This window comes from Solea senegalensis, linkage group LG16 (assembly GCF_019176455.1).
Source record: "Solea senegalensis isolate Sse05_10M linkage group LG16, IFAPA_SoseM_1, whole genome shotgun sequence".
Lineage (NCBI taxonomy): Eukaryota > Metazoa > Chordata > Actinopteri > Pleuronectiformes > Soleidae > Solea > Solea senegalensis.
The window spans coordinates 17,731,447-17,753,091 of record NC_058036.1 but is presented as its reverse complement, the minus strand read 5'-3'; the positions used below and the strand labels follow the sequence as shown (position 1 = coordinate 17,753,091).

General features: G+C 44.8%; 1 protein-coding gene across 1 annotated transcript in view; it reads right to left on the bottom strand.

Annotated features, from left to right (window-relative positions):
• LOC122783036 (latent-transforming growth factor beta-binding protein 2-like) overlaps positions 1–21,645 on the bottom strand; it is an 85,288-nt gene that overhangs the window by 28,702 nt on the left and 34,941 nt on the right. The window contains exons 6-14 of the mRNA XM_044047673.1: positions 19,217–19,423; positions 17,842–18,116; positions 16,700–16,802; positions 8,147–8,221; positions 3,699–3,821; positions 3,451–3,615; positions 1,977–2,312; positions 1,427–1,446; positions 1,136–1,172 (exon numbers count right to left, since the gene is read on the bottom strand). Of these exons, the coding sequence (XP_043903608.1) occupies positions 1,136–1,172; positions 1,427–1,446; positions 1,977–2,312; positions 3,451–3,615; positions 3,699–3,821; positions 8,147–8,221; positions 16,700–16,802; positions 17,842–18,116; positions 19,217–19,423 (1,341 nt within the window). The remainder of the gene's footprint in view (positions 1–1,135; positions 1,173–1,426; positions 1,447–1,976; positions 2,313–3,450; positions 3,616–3,698; positions 3,822–8,146; positions 8,222–16,699; positions 16,803–17,841; positions 18,117–19,216; positions 19,424–21,645) is intronic.

Here is a 21,645-nt window from a genome sequence, read left to right as displayed (position 1 = left end):
ACTGAGTCACTGGAATCCAGAACAGTGTGTATTCCTCGTGACCCCTGTCCTCTGGAATGAGGATTCCTGTTGCTTTGTATTATCGGTCCTGTTTTTTAACATCATGTTTTGTGAATATCAGTGACGGATACAGGTTTTAATTGACAGCTGTGGTGAACTTGCTGGACCTCACTCTGTCTTTTTATCTCATCATTGCTGCAGCAGCAGCAGCAGCAGCAGCAGCAGCAGCAGCAGCAGCAGCACTGCCGGTGCTCTCTCTCTCAGGCCAACATCACATTTTAAGTTTATGTTTATCGAGGAAGTCTGTCAAAACAACGGCCAAATCCAAGGTGTGCACTTGTGTTTGACCGGGTGAGGAATTTCTAAGCTCGCCGAAAAAGAATGGTCTCTTTGTAAATCCATCCCTTTTTGAACAAACCGCTGACTCGCCGAGGTAGCGCCTATCCCTCCATATTCGGTCACAACAGCTCTCCGTTTCCCAATACAGGATGAAATATTTGAAAAGCTCTCAGAGTCACCACTTTACCAAGTAACCAGTCAATCACACAACAAAGCATATTGTGCAAATCGTCAAGCCAGTGTGACACGAGTGTTTATTGCAAGAGGTCTGTGTGTGTGTCCCTTTGAATCTGGACTCAATTTAACGACGGACGAGTCTGGAGGAGGAGTTTCTGTGAGGAGTGGTGTGCACGAAAAAGCCAAAAAATGCACAAACACTGTCTCGGAGAGAGTAAATGATTATTCACCCGGGAACATTGTGATTCACTGGTTGTTTTCCCAGGCACAATGGCCTTAGGTGTCACTCAGTGGGCAGCTGGATAAAAACAAAACAAAACCACTTTGACTTTGGGCTAAAAACAATACGGCGACAAAAAATAAATCAAAACGTAGGCAAATTCAGACTCGAACGTCAATGTTTTCGCTGGCGCGAGGGCAGAGACAATTTATAGAGAACACATTGCATGTCTGTGCCTGAGAGTCAGACTACGCTTGGCCCTTGAGCAAAGATATGCAAAATAAAACACCACCAAGAGGCATCAAACAGCCAGTGTTGATATGCTTGTCAGGGGTGAAGAAGCAGCGTTATATAATCTGTGTGTGTGTGTGTGTGTGTGAAAAAAGTGAAAAAAAATACCTGGATATTCCAGCGGTGAGTCAGTCACAACAGCTGGCTGCAAAACAAGCAAATATTACTCCTTTTTTTTCAAAAAAGAAAGAAAAAAAAAAGAAGCATGTTTTCCATTACCACGTTCATATTAACACAGAATGTCTGCTCTGTCATCGTATGTGTGTGTATCTAACACATGTGGTCTGAGAGAGTTATACCATCACAAACAAACTCTCCAGCTGAGATAGCTAGACCATATCGTCTTAAGATAAACATTTCCAAAGCCAAAAGGGGGTGACGGGGGAGGGAGGGACTTACCGGGAGTGCGATTTCCACATCTGCCAACAGACGGAGAGAAGAGGAAATTTATTTATTTTGTTTATTAGTAGTGAAAAAGTTGACATTCTGCGAGAACCATTACTGCGTACACACGACACACACAGTACACGCAAAAAATCGCGTCTCGCAGTGACTTGAAGAGAGACTGCCTGAGTAATAAAAAAAAAAAAGTAGTGGGAGAAACGGGGGGGAAATAAACACGGCTCATAATGAAGACAAAGATCTCTAAATATTTACAAAAATGCTCCTCCTTATATAAATCACAAATGCCACAGCCGCGCCAGCAGAGTGACTCAAGAGCAGTGAGATACGTTTGGACGTATGGCTGATGGCACTTTCGCCCTGATGAGTAGCAAACGAGAAGACTCCTGCTGTTTGTTTGTCTGCTGGCGCACGCATGCACTTGTGGGAGCACAGAGCATCCTGTTGATTAAAAGCCTCGTCCATTCTGCGTTGTTTTGTTTACGCCACGGGTTGAGGTAAAAAAAAAGGTTAAATCAACACTGTGTTTGACTGTTTTTATTCTCACCTCCGGGGTGTTCGGGTGTCTCTCTGGCCGGGTGAGATGGATGGAGAGGTTGCTGTGGGGTCAGAGGGGGCTGACGCGGCACGTGTGGCGTCTCCTCGTACTCGGGACGCTGGGGCACTTGCGGTACGCGTGGGAACACGGGAAACTGTGGCCTTCCGGGCACCGGCAGTGAAGGCTGGTAGGACGGGGGCTCGGGATAAACGGGACTCTGCCCCTCCCACGTTCCTCCTGTGCTCTGCACGTCGTCGTCGCCTCCCAACTGTCGCATGGAAATCTGCACGTCGGAGAGCGAGTAGGTATATCCGTGTCCGGCCGGGCAGATCTCCTTGAAATGGTCTGCGGGGGGGGGGTAAGAAAACACATCAGCAGACAATGAGCCATAGAGGAATCGCGCTCTCCGACTTCTAAAGCTAAAACAACACATTGCAAGAGTTTCATCGTGGCTCATATTTCCGTCTGATGTTCGCAGCGATGCCATAATCCATCCGTGTAATACTGTTATGCTGAGCACGCTGTGTGCTGTGAATGGGGTCAGGTTTTGGCGATTGCTGCGACGCTATGAGCTGACAAGCAAGTAACAGGCGTCACGGATTGCTGACTTTTCAACTCTTAGGTGTTTGACTGAGAGGATGGAGGACTGGCTCGAGCTGCTGTAACTGCGTCTCAAAACCACAGCGATGGTGAATCCATTACAAGGCCAGAAGCGCCGTGTCCCCTACCTGACCTGAAGTCAGCGACTCTACGCCAAAAGAGTCTGGAATAGAGATACGCGTAATAACAGACATGTGGTTGTTGAAAATGCTTGTGTAAATGCAGGAAACTGGGGGATATGATAAGCTACTGAATGATGAATTTAAAGAGGAGGGAAATAGGGCTCTACACGACCACAAGCCCAAAAAATGTTCAGAACACGGATGTAGCAGCTTGTCAGGCAACACAAAAGCTGTCGTCTGAAATGTCTGTGTACTGTGCCAGTCCCAGGCCGAGCAGCTCCACGGAGGTCTGTGCCTCTGATATCTGATCTATGACGATCCTCGTGAATCACCGGCCACAGTGCAGACACCAGACCAGACCAGTTTCACTTTGAAGATTAGATCTTTATGGAAAAAAAAAAAAAGAAGAAGAAGAAGACGACAACCGCTTCCCATGTTTCACTTGGCCGAGCTGTTTATTTCTGCTGTGAAGCTTTGCCGATCTATTAGTGGGGATTCTCCCCGGAGCTCGGAGTGATAACACAACAGCGACTCCCACTATTATGTCGGCGCTGAAATATGAAAACTGTCGTGTTTTTGGTATTCCTCCACCACAAACAAATACGGTTATTTTAAACAACTTGACGTGGCTGGCGGATCAAAACGGTGAACGTGAAGTAGACGAGCCTTCACAGACAAAGCTGACCCTTTGCCTAAGATTACACGTTACATTTTTGTGTCTGGATGACGGGCATCGAGTCCTTCGTCACATCGCACTGTACCTGATCCTGGCAAAGGGCAGCGATCGCACCCAGCGCCCCAGGCCTTGCCGACCCGGCTGCAGCAGCAGATCTGCTTGGTGATGTGCTGCGCGAGGGGCATCGAGCACGTGCTCGCCGACACGGACCGGTAACACAGCGCCCTCTGGTTGGACACGGCCTTGTCCGCTAAAAAGAGGGATGGTACATTTGTAAAAAAACAAGTGTAATAGAATAGCTTTAAAATGATGCTTTTGATATGCGATACTCACAGACGCAGTGACTTCTCGCCGGGTCTAACATGTAGCCGAGTTTACACATGCACCTGTAGCTCCCCTTGGTGTTGAGACACTCGGCATTCTTACAGATCCCAGGCAACAGGCACTCATTGATGTCTGTTGGAAAAAGGCAGTACATGTCAGTCATACAGTATCTAGTACAATCTGATTTTGGAAATATCATAAAGTCATGTTTTTTTTCCTCTCTCTCTCTCTCTCTCTCTCTCCTGACAGGAATTTCTGAACTCCCGCTGAACCCCCCCCTTTAACCAAACCTGGTGCAAGTATCAGTATCGGATTAAGTGTTCTGCATTTCGGAGGTTTCATGCTCACGGAGCAGCAGAGATGATGTCAGGCTTTAGAAAAAAAACAACATTTTACACCTTGAAAGGTGACAAATTAGACTGCAATAAATCATGTAGTCAAAAGCAAACCAGCAGCTGCTGCAGAGTGGTGAAACACTGAGACTCGAACGTTACACAGTTGTATGAAAGCAAAAGGAGGGAGGGGAGGAGGGGGCGATGACATAAGGGAAACATGCACGATACATTTAACCACTGTGAACCAGACAATACTCATGAATACGCTCGTACTCGTGCATCCCTCTGACTGCAAGCTATTATGATCTTGCTTGACTTTGAAATCGTTCTCAGTCGAGGGGACACAAAGAAAATGGCAGAATGTTTTCGATTATCGTCTTCATCGGCGTCTTTCATCGCGGCGTCCAATAAGGTCACATCATCCTGAGCGCACATCAGAGGGCTCTGATCTGTAATGGGTGCGTGAGTAATGTGTAAACTTTGCTTACTGCTCAAACAGCTCCTGAGTCAATAAGCTACAGTAAAATGTGACTATGCCAGCCAGGAAACGGAGGTTGTGTGTGTGTGTGTGTGTGTGTGTGTGTGGGGAGGGGGGGCATATTTCAGGCCCATCGTCATGCAATTACACTGAGAGCGGGCGAAGTTTGTTGTTTCACAGTGTCAAACAAAGAGGACATCATTAGGTCTTTTCCAATTACTGACGACGAGAACTCAATAGCCCTGCCACCACAGATTTTCCAAATTCTAATTAATCTGCTCTTGTTTTGTTATTTTGCTGTTTTTGCATCCTGGTGGAAAAACTGAGCGTATAAAATAGTGAAGCTGATACACTCGGTGGACTGAAGCACATCCAATACCGCCTTTGTTGTCTGTTTCTATGTTTTTCACTCTGTTTTTCACTTCACTTCACACATAAATCTAATTCTCTTTGGACGCACTCGTCTCCATGTTGCAATGTAAACAAGTCTCACTCTTTGTTGACAAAAAAAGTGACAAGTTTGGATGAGAAAGGATGAGGCAAATGCCGTGAAGGTGACGCCGCCGAGCACAGATGACGCGTGTCTGCTTCTGAGATTCACACTCTTAAGACCGGAGCAACAGTTTCAAGGAATACTTCACCGATTTGCTTTTAGCGTCGTAATACTAGAATAAAGGGAGTATTTTTGAAAAATTGTGCTTCCCAACCGCAGTTTTCCCCTTGGTTCGAGGCTTGAAACTGCAATGCTAATTAAGCACTTTTTAAACCCACTCGTAGGGGGAGGGGACCTCATTTTCCAGAATGTAAACAGTGTCTGCCATCTTTGCTAACAGTTAAGCTAACAGGACCAAGTGTCACTCCTAAAGAAAATAATGAAGATATTTGCAATACATACAAAGCTAAAAAAAATGTTACAACCCTATATAATATCTTTTTACTCTAGCCTTCCACATGCTCCTTTTAAGTTCACCCTGTGTTGTGTTTTATTGGCATTTGTAGTTTTTTTTAGAGTTAAAACCGGGTTTTAACCTGTTGACTCGAGCCTTTTCCTATTTTATTCCACCCTCTCTTTTATTTTACTGGTTTATTTGCTTTTTAAGTTTATTTTCCTTTAATTGTGTCCACCATCTTTGCTAACAGTTACGCTAACGGGACCAAGAGTCACTGGTGGGCACGTAACACAGCAAAGAATGAAGATACTTCTCAACTCAAGTGGAACCTGAGGTTGGGGAAGCACATTTTTTCAAAAACACAACCCCTATTCTAGTAACACAAAGCTAAATGCAAATCGGTGAAGTATTCCTTTAAGCAGCAGTGTGTTATCTGGTCAGAGTTCAGGTCAACCTTCGTCACATGTGGTCTTTAATCCATGGTTCAGTTGATTCCCAGATTAGTGTTATTGTTACAGTCTGCTGGTGGCTTGATTGGGATTGGAAGTGACTTGCAGGACAACTTGTCACGATCAGCACTAATCCCAACATCTATTTTGACTTTATGCTCAGTTGCTCCCTCGCTGACAAACAGTCCTGGGGATAAAAATCTCCATCACCAGCTTTTATCATATATATATATATATATATATATATATATATATATATATATATACACATGTACTGATGACTGCAGTGCTTCCAAATAAGTTACCTAACTCTGGCTGAGGTGTCAGCTGCAACCTGGCTTGACCTTGCCCGCTCATAAATTCTAGGAAAAACAAGTTTCAAATAAACACCCACAAAATTTATGGAAACTGCAAAGAAAATTGGCAACATCAGCGTCTTTATTATGTATCGGTTGTTATGGCCAAAGGGAGAACCGTATGACTGCTCGAGAAGTCTCAAACCAGACATAAGTTAAGGGGCTAAAATTCATTAATTTTAGCTGCTGCCAATAGTGAATGCAAATACTGTCAAACCACTTCTCACAGCCAGATTCCTACAATTTAAACATACTATCCTGAGATATTAACCCGTCCACCCAAACAACACTCAGTATAATAAATGCAAAAGTGTTCATCTTGCTACCAGTTTACCGCCAACAACAGTTGACAACTACAGTATGTAAGCACAGAAGCAAAGGGTCACTTCAGCTGACCTTATTTATAAGAAGCAGCTGTTGCAGTTAAGGAATCGTCTCCAAAGTTAAAAGAACAGCACAAGGGCTCAGATGGGACATCTTATCAGGGCACCGCAGCGAGGACGTCAGTGTCCGCCAAGAGGCCAGAGCATTAACTCATGCATAATAAAGGCTATGAGACAAGTCCTGCTTTGTTCCATTAAGATATACTGTAAACAGCTCAGAAATTGAGCCCCCAATTCGACAAGCGGGACACCACCCAGATACTGATGACAAAATACAAATAGAGCAAGTTTTGCCTCCTTGGCAGCTGCCGCTGCTGCGAGACCTGAAATTAGAAATGATTTTTGGGGAATGTTTGCAGCAGCCGAAAAAGGACAGAGACTTAAAGCGCTCCATTAAATATTGTGGGGTAACTGTCAGATTTGGAACGAACGACCCAAAGTGAGGAACGGAACATCTTGAAATAATCATAAAAAGAAGGTATGAATAATAAAGAAGACATTTCCATATTTGTTGGCTATTGACACACTATTGGAAAAGAAGTGTCTCCCTGTGCACATGTCTTTGCTTTTTTAAACATGTTTCTCAGATCAATCATCACCTGAGAAAATTAACAGACGGATCGTGTTAATAAAAAGACGCGTTGAACTTGCTGAACCAGCGGCTCAAACGTGTTATTGATGTATTCAGAGCTGCGCGTTGGCCTCCATCGTCATCACAGCATTGTCTTTAGATTATGACTCCATTAATCAGGTCGTGGATGGAGCTCGGACAGACTGTCAGAGCAGACAAAGTGTCCGCATCACTTTCTTACTTCATAGATCAAGCTGTGTCTGAGAGCCGAGAGGTTTAGATATTCATGTTGACACATTTTAGCGCACTGTATTGCTCAAAACATTATTGAATATCATGCAGCCATCACACGCTTTGATCTACGGAGTGATTTTTGAATCCAGCTCTCAACAGGTTGGCGCTTACAGTTATAAAATGTTATATCATTAAAGATTTTTAATGTGTGATTTGGGTGTTCCTTTAACCCTTGAGCCGTATATTAACCTGTTTATTGCTCCAAGCGTCTACAGGCTCGGTAGGTGGGAGATTAATGCGTCTTCGGCGAGCAGCCGTCTGACTTATGGCCACCTCTGGGAAAAGCCGAAACCGCTTCAAGAACAGCTTTTCTCCTGCTGGTAAAATCCACCAAAAAGCTGAGCAACAAACAAGTCAAAAAGACTCAGAGAGCCCGTCGTACCATTCTCCGCTTAGAACCCCAAAGACCAATTAAAACAGCTGCCTCAGACACTTATTGGCTGCTGAACTATGACCCTGGACCAAGGCTAAGTGTAGTGACCTGACCCGGTTCCCACAGGGGACAGACGTACAGCAAATAAGACTTTTATACGTTTCCTGAGCTGGGAAACATATGGTACGTTTTTATCACATCCGTACCATATATACATATATATATGTATGTATATGTATATACAAACATATATATGTATGAGCTTCTCTTTTATTATGGTTAAACTACATATTAAACCATTAAACTACACAGATATTTTAGAGCTTACCTTGACAGTGAGTCAGATTCATCCTCTTAAAACCACTGGAACACTCCACTTGTCCATTCGCAATCACCGTGAATGCTGCAGAAACAGAAAGAGAAAGCACACGATTCAGAGGGGGCAAGGCGATCTTACGGTGCCTTGTCATTCCGTCACAAAGCATGGCATTCATTTTGGAGAGAGAGAGAGAGAGAGAGAGCGAGCGCTGGAAGTCCGATTTGACGGGAGGGAAGGCATATAACTTACAGATGTGAGCATCTCGGAGAGAACGGGAGAAATTAAGTGACCCACAGCTGGGTCTCGGGGGACTTCAGAGAGAGAGTGAGAGTATGAAAATGGATCCCCATCAACTGTATTTATAAGTGAGCACTGTCATCCAGCACAACGTTACAATAACACTCACTGTCATTTAAAATCATGTTACCTCTCCTCGACCCCCAGGGACAGATGAAGAAAGTGCTTACCTCGTAAATATGTGGAGGGAACCTACACGACAGCCTTGACCTTTGTCATCAACCACAGTGTAAATTTGCTTTAAACAAGAGACTAATGCTTTAATGGTGCACACTAGGAATGTGATGGTACGCCTCACAGGAAAGCCTCCAAAGCAGTTAAACTCATGTACTGTGTATTTCAGGTGTGTGTGTTTGAGGTTAAAGGTTTGGATTTAGCTTGTATTACTAGAATAGAGGTAGTATTTTTGAAAAATTGTGCTTCTCAATCTTCCCCCCCTTTGTTGCGTGCCCACCAGTGTCACTTGGTCCTGTTAGCGTAACAGTTAGCAAAGATGGTGGACACAGTTAGAGGAAAATAAAATTTAAAAGGCAAATAAACCAGTAAGATACAACACAGGTTGAAATAAAATAGGAAAAGGCTCGAGTCAACAGGTTGAAACCAGGTTTTAACTCTAAAATAAACTAAAAATGCAAATATAACTAAAAAGGAGCTAGTGGAAGGCTTTGTTACGTGCCCACCAGTGTCACTTGGTCCTGTTAGCTTAACTGTTAGCAAAGATGGCGGACACTGTTTACATTCTGTGGATGAGGTCCAGTCCCCCTTACGAGTGGGCTTAAAAAGTGCGGAATTAGCGTTGCAGTTTGAGTGGTGGGCACGTAACCAAAAAAAAGAATGAAGATATTTCTCGACTCAGGGGAAACTGAGGTTGAGAGGCACACTTTTTCAACACTTAACCCCCACGTTGCTCCTGATGCTGTGTGAATGACAGATGATCACAGATGCAGCGCTGCGTGGTCATCGAGACTAGAACAACGCTATATAAATACAATTTACATGTACCATTTATGCGAACGCCTCACTGCAGCCACACTATCAGTGACAGAGGCTTGTAATGACCACGTCAGGCCGTCGGTGACGTTTGTCTGTATCTGTGTGTCTGACAGAGTGTGAACGAGGGTATATAAAACAAAAGACAGTGTTTATTCATAGCAGATCTTTCTGGCATAAACTGACACAGACTCTGCCGCGTCCTGTCAAGTTAAAAGGATTTTTGGAGGGGGAAATTGAGTGTTTTTGCAAGAGAGGAGCTTGGAAAACAATAACATCCTTTTTTTTCAGTAAGATTGAACAGGTTCTCATAGTCGCAGGCAACTTAAATTACAATCATGACTCTTTATACAGCAATGGCTGATGTCATGTATGTTGCTTTCTCCTCCTACTGTTCCTTCACTTTCATCCATCCGTCCATCTTCTACCACTTTATCCTCCATATGAGGGCCGCGGGGGTGGGGCGTGCTGTGCCAACAACGTCTGGACTTTTATTTGCTTACTTTAACCGTGAAAGTGGCCAGAAAATGTCCTGTGAGTAAGTGCTTTTGTCCATTTTTCCAGAATTACTTTCAATATCTGGCAGTTGTTTACAATTTGCCGCATGTTAAAATGGTGTATTAAAAAGACGAAAAACAAAATGTTGCACTGTAGTTGTACATGAACACCAGATTCTGCGTGTTAAATTTGAAATGTGAACAAAACACCCTGGACAGGGTCCACGTGGGTCACGTGGCGCTGAATCAGCATTATGTGACCTCATCTGACAATGGTTTGAATGTAAAAGACATTCATTTATATCATTAAAATTCATGCAAAACATGACCTGGTTTACTTAAATAAACACCCACTAAATATGAATTTCCTATTCATTCATCATCCAATTAGAGCAAATTATCAGGAGAAAATATCTCCCATATTAAATCATTAAAAACAAGAACAAATGACGGCGATGACAACCTTCAAATAAATAACTCTGAGGCCAGAAAAAATAAAAACTTTTCACCAAACTCATTGCCACAGTGACAATGAGTCACTTACGCCACAGCCTCGCCAACATCGATAACACTTTCCCGTCACTGACAGAGAGTGCTGAGAACGAGTGTAACGTTATGTGACCAAAACGTCTGCAAAACCAGAGCGCTGACAGAGTATGATAGAAAGCACTCTCATTGATTTGAAAAGTCTGGATAGAAAAATGGACTGCACAGTTCTGAGGTTCTAAACACAGAAAAATTAAGAAAAATGCTTCATCAGACTTTAATATTTAACCCTTTAACACTCAAGTCTCAAAATGTCCTTCTGGAGTCTTTATTTTGCTCATTTTAACAACAATAAGGCCAGAAAATGTCCTGTAACTAAGTGCTTTAGCCCATTTTTCCTAGAATAACTTTCAATATCTGGCAGTTATTTACAGTTTACTGCATTTTAAAATAGAGTATGAACAATTTAAATAGTTGTATTGAGAAAAAAACACTGTAGTTCTACATGAACACCAGATTTTGTGTTTTCAATTTGAAAGTTGAACAGTAGGAAACATATTTAAAATGACATTTTGTTTGAATGTTTGTCTCAATGTGCAAAAACAGGCCAACAAAAATGGAAACCTATGTACAGGCGTTTTCCCAACTCTCTCCTCTCTGGTGCCAAAGACGCTTCTTGCAACAGCGCGAGTGAAATTACCGTAATAACCACATGATGGGGTTAAGTTAATTTTAGTAACCAACATAACAATCCTGTAACTACACAGCCCAGCAATCAGTCATCAGTTTGTGTCATTTTCCCATGAGTGACTGGAATCTGTGTCACATGGTGGTCCTGGAATGTCCTGGAAGCTGCGCTATGTTTTGGTCCCGCTGTGACCTAGTGGACCAGGCAGGACAATTGCACCTGAGGGTTGACAGAGCAGAAGTGGGTCAGAACGAAAGGGGGGCAGTGAGTGAAAAACGGGGCAGTGAGACGCCCCTGTTCCCGTCGAAAGCACCTCCCCATCTTCATCTAATCCCCCTCAAGAGATTCTGAGTAATTAGATGTTGTGGTGGGTGGTGGGCACGCCCTCCTGCCGTGATGGAATCAGAGAAACTCTGGCGTGAGCTACAGCAGGATGCACACGCCAGGGGAAGCCCAGCGGGGGACGTTCAGGAGTCTCAATAAGGCTTATTAGTCGGGAGGATAGGACCTCTGCGGTCAGTAAGAGCTTTAAATGCTTGAAAATGTGGATCTAAGCAATTAGTTCATATTGCAACAGTTTTATGCACCTTATCATTATTATTATGACATAAGAATTACACTCACATTAAACGGTGAGCTCTTCGCGGTGAACTTTAAAGCTTCCAGCATGTAACCGCTGCCAAAACACCGGCACTGTCGCTTCTACCTCTCTCAGACTTACCCTATGTTTACCTTACCTTATTTTTTCAGAGACCCGGGGTCAATTCCTTGACCTACCGTTTGCTTCTATCTCTCCTTACTCGTGTAGCTGTTAGGCTTCCACCCAAAATGCATCATTTTTTGTGTCACCACAGACACAAAAACAAACAACAGCTATAATGAGAAACATGGACAGAGTCGTGTGGAGCTGATAGGTTTGATCAGCGTGACTGTAACAGACATCTGTGTGTAATGAAAAGGTAGGAATCCGTTTAACCCTGTTTGACAAAAGACTTTGTCACGCGTCACTAATTCACTGTCCGTGCTGTGTTGTCCTAAATCAAATCAGAGTGGGATTCTCTTTCACCGTGAAAGTGAAACTGGCTCGGTGACGGACTCTATGCAAAAAGAGAAAGAAAGCAAAGAGAGGAACGGAGGCAGCGGGCTAAGAAGGGAGAGAGCGATTCGATGCAAATGGGTTTTTCAGCTGCAAAGATCTTCATCTTTAATTGCTAATTTGGTAGAATCACTCTGTGGACCACCCAGCCCGGGGCTGTTCTACTAAGATGACTGAGAGGCACAGGGCTCAGAGCCCTTCACCAGCTTTCCCCAGGACCTGCCTGCGAGGCAACCTCAGTGTTGGACTCCTTCGTAGGCTGGAAAACTTGAGAACCCGTGGGAGACAGGGAGGGAGGAGGGATGGATGGATGGCATCCACACTACAGGAGCAGGGGATTATCGGTCTTTCCATTTCATTGGGAGACAATTCTTAAGGAAAACAACAAACACAACAACCAAATCCTCCCCAGGAGCCTGTCCAGCTATTTATTTCCTGACGTGTTGCCACGGGACAAACTGGTGCCGCATCAAGAAAAACCAGGAGCAAACAGATTTCTTTAATCACCAAGGAGGGTTTTTGGGTCTTGAGAGTCTCTGCTGCCATCTCGTCTTTGGCCTTGAAGCCAACACTTGATTTGAGCAAACAGTTTAAAGGGAAGTCATTCGCTTTCAAAACAGAATGTCTCCCTGGCACACGCCACATTTGCAATTTTGGCACAGTACATATAGCATGCCTCGTAAATAATGCACTCCATGCGCATGAAGCAAGGCTAATCAGTTAGGAGACATGGGACTTGTATCAACATCCTCCTGATACAGACACAGAAACAAGCTATGAGCTTTTATAATCACAAACAGTCTCGGATTGTATATCTGGATCATCCTGCATCAGTACAACCATCCCAAAGCACATGTGCGTCAACAGCGAAGACGCTTTGATGAAGAGATTATTTCATTTTTCTGCAACATTAAATCTTCACTCGCAACATACTCTCTCCGTTTGCTTCTTATTCGACAACAGTATGCATTCGACGTCTCTGTTTGCAGTTTGACAATTTTCGCTTAACGCCCTTCTCCGAGACGCTGACGGCAAAAGCATCAAACACACATTTAAAAACAGACCCGCATTCCTCTGTAATCTGCAAATTCACAGTGGAATACTAACCACCTGGGCTGCTTCCAGAAAAAGGCATGCCACGGTACATTCACCCTAAAAATATGCTCAATTTAGCTCATATCAATTTAGGAATTGCAAAGCGAATTCCATCTGCCTCCAGCTGGGATTTATGTCTCGTAGTGGTTAGGTCTGCTGAACCCTGATTTGCCATTGTGCTGCCCGGCTAATAGATTCCATCGTTCTGGCTGTGAAGGGATAACGCTAAGTCAACATCAATGAATCAAATGCTGTCATGGAGATGTGACGTCGTCTGTCTAATCACAACGAGAAGCTGCTGTGGAGCCGTTCCAGTGCATCTGTTGTTTCGTGGCCTATTTTTGAAGCAAAGTAACTGCATCTCTGGCTTTTGTTGGTCATTAACAAGTGTTCATGTTTGATCAGCAGTAACAAAAAAGCAATGAGCACAGGCTTTGGCCCTTTGATGGATGTCAGATTGAATGTCTGGGGGAATGGACGGGAGATTTGGGAGATGAGTTCATGTGGGAAGATCCACAAGTTGCAAATCTCCAGGGGCCCCCTTCTGCTTTGGCTCATCTTTCCTATATTGATCTAAACCGCATGAAAAATAGTGTCCCTGTTATAGAGATGCAGAGCGGGAGAGCGCTTATTGAAACAGGCAGACAACTCCCATGGTTAGAGGTGGGAGAGCGTCTGGGGACGGCAGTGACAGTAAAAAGGGCACTGACATCACGATGACCCTGATGACCCAGGGATGTAGAGGCAAAGAAGGCCAAGGCTCCTGTGGGTGTGGTGGTTGCTTTGGGCCCTCGGGACGCCTCCCAGCTCCACAGATGACAAGAATCACAGAAAGAGAAGCTGCCCAGCAATGACAGACGGGAATGCAAATGGCTTGTGGAGTTCCATTAGCTGTGAAACTCACACTAAGGGATGGGCTGATGGCCCTACCAACTCTACGATTATGGGTCAGACTTGGGCCACCAGCAAATGGCCATCAGACGGCCCCGAGAACATTATGTCATCCTCTAAGAGCCCACTCCAACAACGCACTAGATTGGGTTTCTGTTAAACGCTTCTTCGACGCTGCCTCCTGCCCACAGGCCTGAGGACAGTTTTGATCTACGTCTCCAGCAGAAATTACAATTCAGCATCAAACTAGTTTGGAAGTCAAACAACGTGCAAATTCCTTCTCATCATTAGAACCAGAGGGACGACCGGTTCGCCTGGTTGATCTGGATCACATTATGACCCAGGAATCCTCAGCATGTAACTTTGAACGCCACTGGCTCCAAGATGGGACACACTGGCATTAGAGCCTCCGCAACGTCAGCCCTCCGTTTGAAACACAAACTATACGCATATGCATCTCCTCTCTAACAACCACAGCGCTGACATAATGGCGTTTGTGAGTAACAACGAGCAGAAAATCCTGCCGCATGATGCAATACATACACATTAACATACGATATCCACATCCACATTGACTGCACAAAACAGCAGTTTACTGTGTTATGAGACTGCACCGCTACGTTTATTGACACAAATGCAAATGTGTCGACAGCGATGTGGAAGATAAATGGGCCAAGAATAAAATTAGATTGAAATATTTGAAGTAAATCCAGGAATCAGACATTGACTACAACTGAACCTCGTTAAAATGTGGCTTTATTGGCAAAACAATCGAGTAATACTTGCTCTATAATGTGACCAGTGGTAGCGACACACCCCTAAACTCAAACCTGGCTTCCATGACCTTGTTATCGCACACTCACAAAGAGACACAGGAGACTACTTTATTTAAAGCTACACGATTTTCTCTCTACACTACGAGCCGAACGGATGACCCGTTCGCTAAAAACAGCATCGTCTTTCAGGGGTTTGTTGTCCTCCAGGTTACACATCATTCCTGTCAAACGCATAAGACAGTATATGGGTCCAGGCCAGACAAAGGAAAAGCAGTCGAAAGATCCGGCCAAGTGTCTAAACTGAGAAGTCTGAAGGAATTCAAAGCATCTCTCTTATTAAAGCCCCATCCAAAACTTCTGGGACATAGTATATGACTTCATTTTGACTTCACTTTTTCCCTCTCTCTTACATTCTCAACTCTTTCTGTCCTGTCTGCGTGTGACCTCGGACCCAGGCCTACAATATGCTGCTGCACCCCGTCCCCCCCACCCAAAAACAACCATAAAAATGAGGGAACAGGGTATTCACTTCAAACTTCAAAGGACGGAGCAGAGGAAAACATCTGGGAGGCAAAAGAATTGTGCCGAGGACTTAGGAAGAGCAGGAACCAGGCACGCTGGGATGGATTATATCTACGATAGATGGAAGAGACAGAGATCATGACGCTTGTGCCGCATGTGCCACCATTCCTGCGTCCCATGAAGACTAGCACAGGGTCATAACCTTGACGCCGCCCAAGAGTTGTCAAGCTGAGCAGGAGTCTCTATCTACAGCGGAGGGTTTTACCACCCACCCTTCCTGCCAGCGTACAACCCGCCCTGCTGCTCCATCTCAAACCTACCGCAGCTCTGGTAACTCGCTCTTTTAAAAAGGCAGCGCTGGCTCACACTGTGTGCAGAGTGGGTGGCACGTGTGCCAGACTCTCATCTTTATGCTAAACGTGTGTTTTCATTTGCTTTGCTGGTTTTTAGGGGCTTCATTTTTATGTCTGGGTGCGTGGTCCAATCCTGCAGCCTCCTGCGAGGAGATGAATTTAATGAAGTCTGCTATACAGTATGGTTTAGGCCTAATTAAATGTAATAAGTCGAGGAATATAACAGGCATCACTGACTTCACACCTTATTATGGAAGCAGGGGGCAGCTGCATTTGGCAGCTTTGAATATGCAGGAACACCAAGAGATCGAACTACTATAAGCACATTCAAAGTCAAAGAGGCCTGTTTCCTGACTTTTGTTTTGCTTATTTTAACCATATTTTCCAGACTACTTTTAAGTTCTGGCAGTTATTTACAATTTACTGCATGTTAAAATAGTGTATTAACAATTTCAAATGAAGAAAAACAAAAGGTTTTGTTTAAAAAAACAAAAAAACAAAACCCACTGTAGTACCAGAATCTGCGTGTTAAATTTGAAATCTGAACGGTATAAAATTTGTCTCAATGTCCAAAAACAGGCATAAAAAAATGGAAAGGTGTTTTTCCCTTTCTGGCTTCCTGCAACAACGCAAGTGAAATTACCGTAATAACTACATGTTGGCTGTGACGTGCAACCTCTAAGTTTTCAGAAACCATTGCAAGTTTTCCGCTGTGTAATGACAGTAATGCAAAAAGCTTGGCGTTAATGGGTTAAAATGAAAAAGAATAAAAAAAAGTATTAACAGAATTAGATGGGATTGAAGTACGTAATAGGACAGGGCAGGAGAAAAACATCTACTCAAACTTTGATGGCTTTAGTTGGTGGCTTACCGGGTTTGGTCGGACACTTCTGGCACTTGTGTAGACCCCATGAGGCTCCCACACTTCCACAGCAATCATCCTGTTTGGTGAGGCCTGGCAGAGGCTTGCCACACTACAAACACAAATCTGTGTTAGATGTCACTTTAAAAAAAGTTACATGTTTGTACATGCACGCTCGTTTGTGTGTGTGCGCCAGAATTCATAGGTGAGGAGTGAACCAGAGACAATCTGAGACACGTTACTCAGACGAGAACTTCTGACTTTGAACCTCCTGGCATGCCTCATTAGGGCATTTGGCTAATTGTGAGGAGAAATTCCTATCAGATCTTAGTTATTGGATTTTATGGCCAGTAAAAACCTCTGAAGCTTACGAGGCAACAGAGAGAACATTCTTCAGCGTAACACAAAACTGATACACTGGCAGGAGTGCAGGCGAATCTGTGAGCGTCTTTATCTTCCATTTCTACGGCTTTTCTGCTTGGAATCATCTTGAAATCATCACTGTGACTAGAAGGTTTAATTTCAAATTCTCCCTTTAATGAAAGCAAAATAGGAGCCAGGGTTGAGAAAACAACTCTGTTGCAGACTATTGTGTTGTTGCGAGAGCAAACAGAAAGGCTGTCAGCTTTAACACATAATTACAGCTGAGCAAACAGATGCTGTATTAGGTGCTTTTCGGGTTAGCCCCTGGTTCCAATTTAACTATTGACACTAGCCATGTTACAGTTCACAGCTGAGCTACATGAGGGACCTGTTCACTATTAATAAAGCAGCCAACAAACAGCTGGTTGCTAATAAATGATAGCCACCCATTACTGATCATTTAAATAATACCCAGACTGGTGCTGCGTTAGATTAGCCGAGCACAGACACTGCCACTTTAAGTCTTTCCCCGTTCCCGTGCGCTGTGACTGACATCCATACATTGTCTCTACAGTACAGTGAATTTGTGGCACCACACAGACAACACAAGGCACCTAAGTCCAGAGAGAAGGACCACACTGGCCATAACTCATCACATGCGTTTGTTAGCTAGCTGGTGGAACATGAGATGACTGCTCTCATAAATCACTCCTGCAGGCCCACTTCCTGTTTCGAAGTGAACGTAATGACACTTTTACAGAGTAGGTTTTAACGACTTAACGCGGTACCTGTCCGTCCACTGTCTCCTGGAAGCATCTTCCCACATGTCCGTCCTGTGGTCTGGCATGGCCGTTCCCGTTCCCGTTGGCGTGTGAGTGCCTGCCGTTATGCTCATTGGTGGGTTCGTGTCCATTTCCTGGCTGGGAGCGTTGCTGGACAGAGTGAGCCCCCTCCGTCGTGGCCGACCTCTGCCCCGGTTGCACCCGAGCGACTTGGTGGATCTGCACCTCGGCCTCTGGAGGATGCTGAATGTGGACGTTCACCAAGGACGGGTGGAGGGACACTGAACACGAAGGGACACACGGGTTATACGAGAATAATCTGACAGACAGTTTGAATCATGTCGGGATGAAAGCCGCTGGCGCGCGAACGGCTGTCATGCGACAGCTTAATCGAGACACACTCGGCTTAACTTCATCACCACTTTTTGCGATGTACGCGGGGAAGTCCCAGCAGTTGAAGACAATAACAACAAAGAGTTTCAGACATGCTGGTTTAAATAAAAATCATCATAAAGAGCAAAAAAAACACATTTGCTGAGGAGCTGAGGAGATGTTTCAGTGAGGAGAATGAGTTCCTTTGTCCTACTGACAGAGGGGAAGCATCCATCTTCAGGGAGTGCCAGGGTTTTTTCCCAGAATCCTGACCCACTTTAATGACTCATAGCCTCACACACAAACATCAGGAAGAGTCCAAGGAGAAGAAATTGACCTTATCAGGATTCCTGGACGTGAAACTGCCTCCATGTATGTGCGAGGCAAGCCAAAAAAGAGCGCTAATTCCTTTGTGGTGACATGACAATGCAGACGTGAGGCCTATTCATGTCGTTTTACTCAAAATGGAAGCGTGGAGGATTTTTGAATGAAATTTAAATAATCTATGACGGCCCCCTCTGCTTCTACTTACTGTGAGACGCCGAGAGAGGACATGAAAAATAAGACCAGAAATGATTGAAAGTGAGCAAAACTTACTTTTTTCATATTCCGTCTCATACTTTCATGATGCTGCCGTGCTCTGGTTCTAATTTTCGCTTCTGTTTTATGAAAGCGGCATTGTGCGAACAATACGAGGACTTCCACTGAGTCATCCCGTTAGGAGCTTCACCGCCGCGGCTGGCGCACAGGGGCACGGCACCAAGTCGAAGTGGAACAATTGGCGTTTAAACGTTTAAAACTGAAAAGTATTTGGCAAAATCGGAGAGAAAAACGTTTCTGTGTGAGCGTTTTAAAGTGAGTAATGGCAGTTCTGACAGAGTCTGTGGCAGCGTCCTCTCGGAGAATAAGCTCCTCCAGGAAAGAGAGAAGAAGTGAGACATTGGGAGGGGAGTCAAGCAGCTGAAGTCGGCGTGAGATGAACGTGCCGACAGTCAAGCGGCCAGATTACCTTGCTGGTTGGACAGTGGCAGTGTGTACATGGAGTGGGAGGTGGACTTCGGCCCCTGGTTGCTGGCGTCCTTGCGACTGTGTGGGTTGGTTCTGGCGGGAGCCGGCACCGGCAGGTGGCAGAACTTCCCCGTTGAGTTTGACGGACACCAGCAGACGTCCCTGCCGATGCATCTGCCTCCATTGAGACAGGGAATCTGACAGAAGTCTGCACAGAAGAAGAGAGGGACGAGCGTGATGGAAATCGAGTCGGAAAACAAGCGAGAGATTTGTTAGAGAACACAACATACATGCCATATTGAATTACACAGATTTATGCATCCTCGCACACAAGCAGCCAGTAATAAGTACCAGAGGGAGCAGTCCCGACATGTGCTGCGGCGGCTTCATGTGGAGATATGTTTGCAAACAGTTGGAAACGGTCACGCTGTTCTCCTCCGCTGTGGCACGACCAGAAACCCGATCCCTCGTGACATTTATGGAGTTTTAAACTTCGGCCCCCCCCCCCGAGGGCAGCGCCGTGACACCGCACCTCACGCTGCACCTCTTTTATTAGGATGTTGTGCGTCAAAATCGGCAATGAAACAGCACTCTGTGATGTGATGAGCAATTACCTCACCCTGTAATAGTTTGCAGTGAATAACAAGTGCATGCATATATCTGTGTGAAACACTTGCTCGGCTGGCAGCGGGAAAAAGAAATTAGAAATGAATAGAAAAACAATCAAAAAGCTGTCTGGTATCAAAGCGGGGCCAACACGCTTTTCATTATGTAAGTAAATTGAAACCCGAAATGTGCTCCGTCTACATTTTTGATTTATAGGTTTGCAATTTGCCACGGGGAGAAAAAAGAGTAAAGGTCGGCACAGGCCAGATGGTGTTTGACAGCGCTACCTTAACAGCCTTTTTCCACTGGCCTTATCTTTTGGCATAAGGGCCGGGCGCCAACTCGGCATCTTACATACCTGGGCTTGCTCCCATCCACGGATTCCCTCCGCTCACTCCTGACCTCCCCCTAATTCAAAACATCAAAGGCTATCAAACGAAGAAACCGTGACAAATAAGAAAAGATCCATTCTTCAGTGGAGACGTGAAACAACCCTGAACCCTCTTCAGGCTCGGCAACACCACACACCACAAGTATGAGGAGCGTTCTGAGAGATAGACGGGAGATACGGACGCTCCGCACCGCAACAACACTGCGGTGATGGAAACACGCTGTGAGCTGCAGCCTCTCTGAGACAGTAAACACACTGACATGGTGCACGCGGGGGGACAGACAGATGCCGCGCAGTCGGAATGGCATGTCGGGAATGAGCTCGCTGTCACGTAGCATTAACGACAGTGTGACCGGAGAAGGAAAGAAAAGGGAGGCTTGGAAAAACAATAAAAGAGGAACCGAGAGGGATTATGAGAGGATAATGTTAAAGCAACTGACCGAAAGCTGATAAGAGACATCGATGCAGAGAAGATGTAATAACGATTAGGAAAGGCAGACGGAGGTATTAAGACCGGGTCCAGTGTGGTCTACGCACTCCTCTGAGACCGATCCTGACCAAACACTGGCTCCGGGACCGTCGTTTCTTGCAATAGACAGAGGCAGATACAAGGAAACATGGCTGGCGTGTGGGATAAGCGATCATTTCAAACTGTCAGACAAAATAAAACCGCAGATTGTGCTCGGTGAAGGGACGGCAGGGATATGGAGGATATCTGAGAGGGTGAGGTTGAGCCCGTGCTACCGAGTTCATCCTGGCCGAGTCCACGAGTGAGGACATTGGAGGCTTTTTGAGGTAAAAACGGAGATTGAGCGAGCAACAGCTCATAATAGAAACTCAAAGAGGTGAAAACACTGAAGTAAAACACTGCCAGTGTTAATAAGATCAGAGGAAAAGGCCTGGCAGACGACAGACCAACTCAATGCAGCAAGTAGCCCAATATAAATACTTACAGAACTAATTTGAGCAAAAATAATTATTGATATACTGTTGGTAATATCAATCAAAGTGAAGTTGGGTGCGTTTGACTACACAGGAATTTTATATAACATAATAGAGTTATGTCAAAAATAAAGAGTTGTGGTTTTCCGTCTTTTTTTTGCAAATGACCAAAATCCTCATATTTGCTATTCAAGGAGTAATTCATACATTCTCATTCAAATCTCCTTCCTGTTTTCCTTAAGGGACATTCGATGCAGATCTGTGTTGCAGTCCAATCGCACACTGAGGAGAAGCTGTAACGCAACACGAGTGATCCTACTGCAACTGCTGTGAGGGAACATGTGAAATCACTAATTCATGTTTTTTTTGGCCATCGTGTAGATTCCTCATTACTGTAAGCACGGACTTCTGTGGCCAGGGAAGGTGATAGAGCGGCGGGTCGTGCCTTTATTCAGAATTTCCACATCTCCAATCGCATATAAGAAAATGCA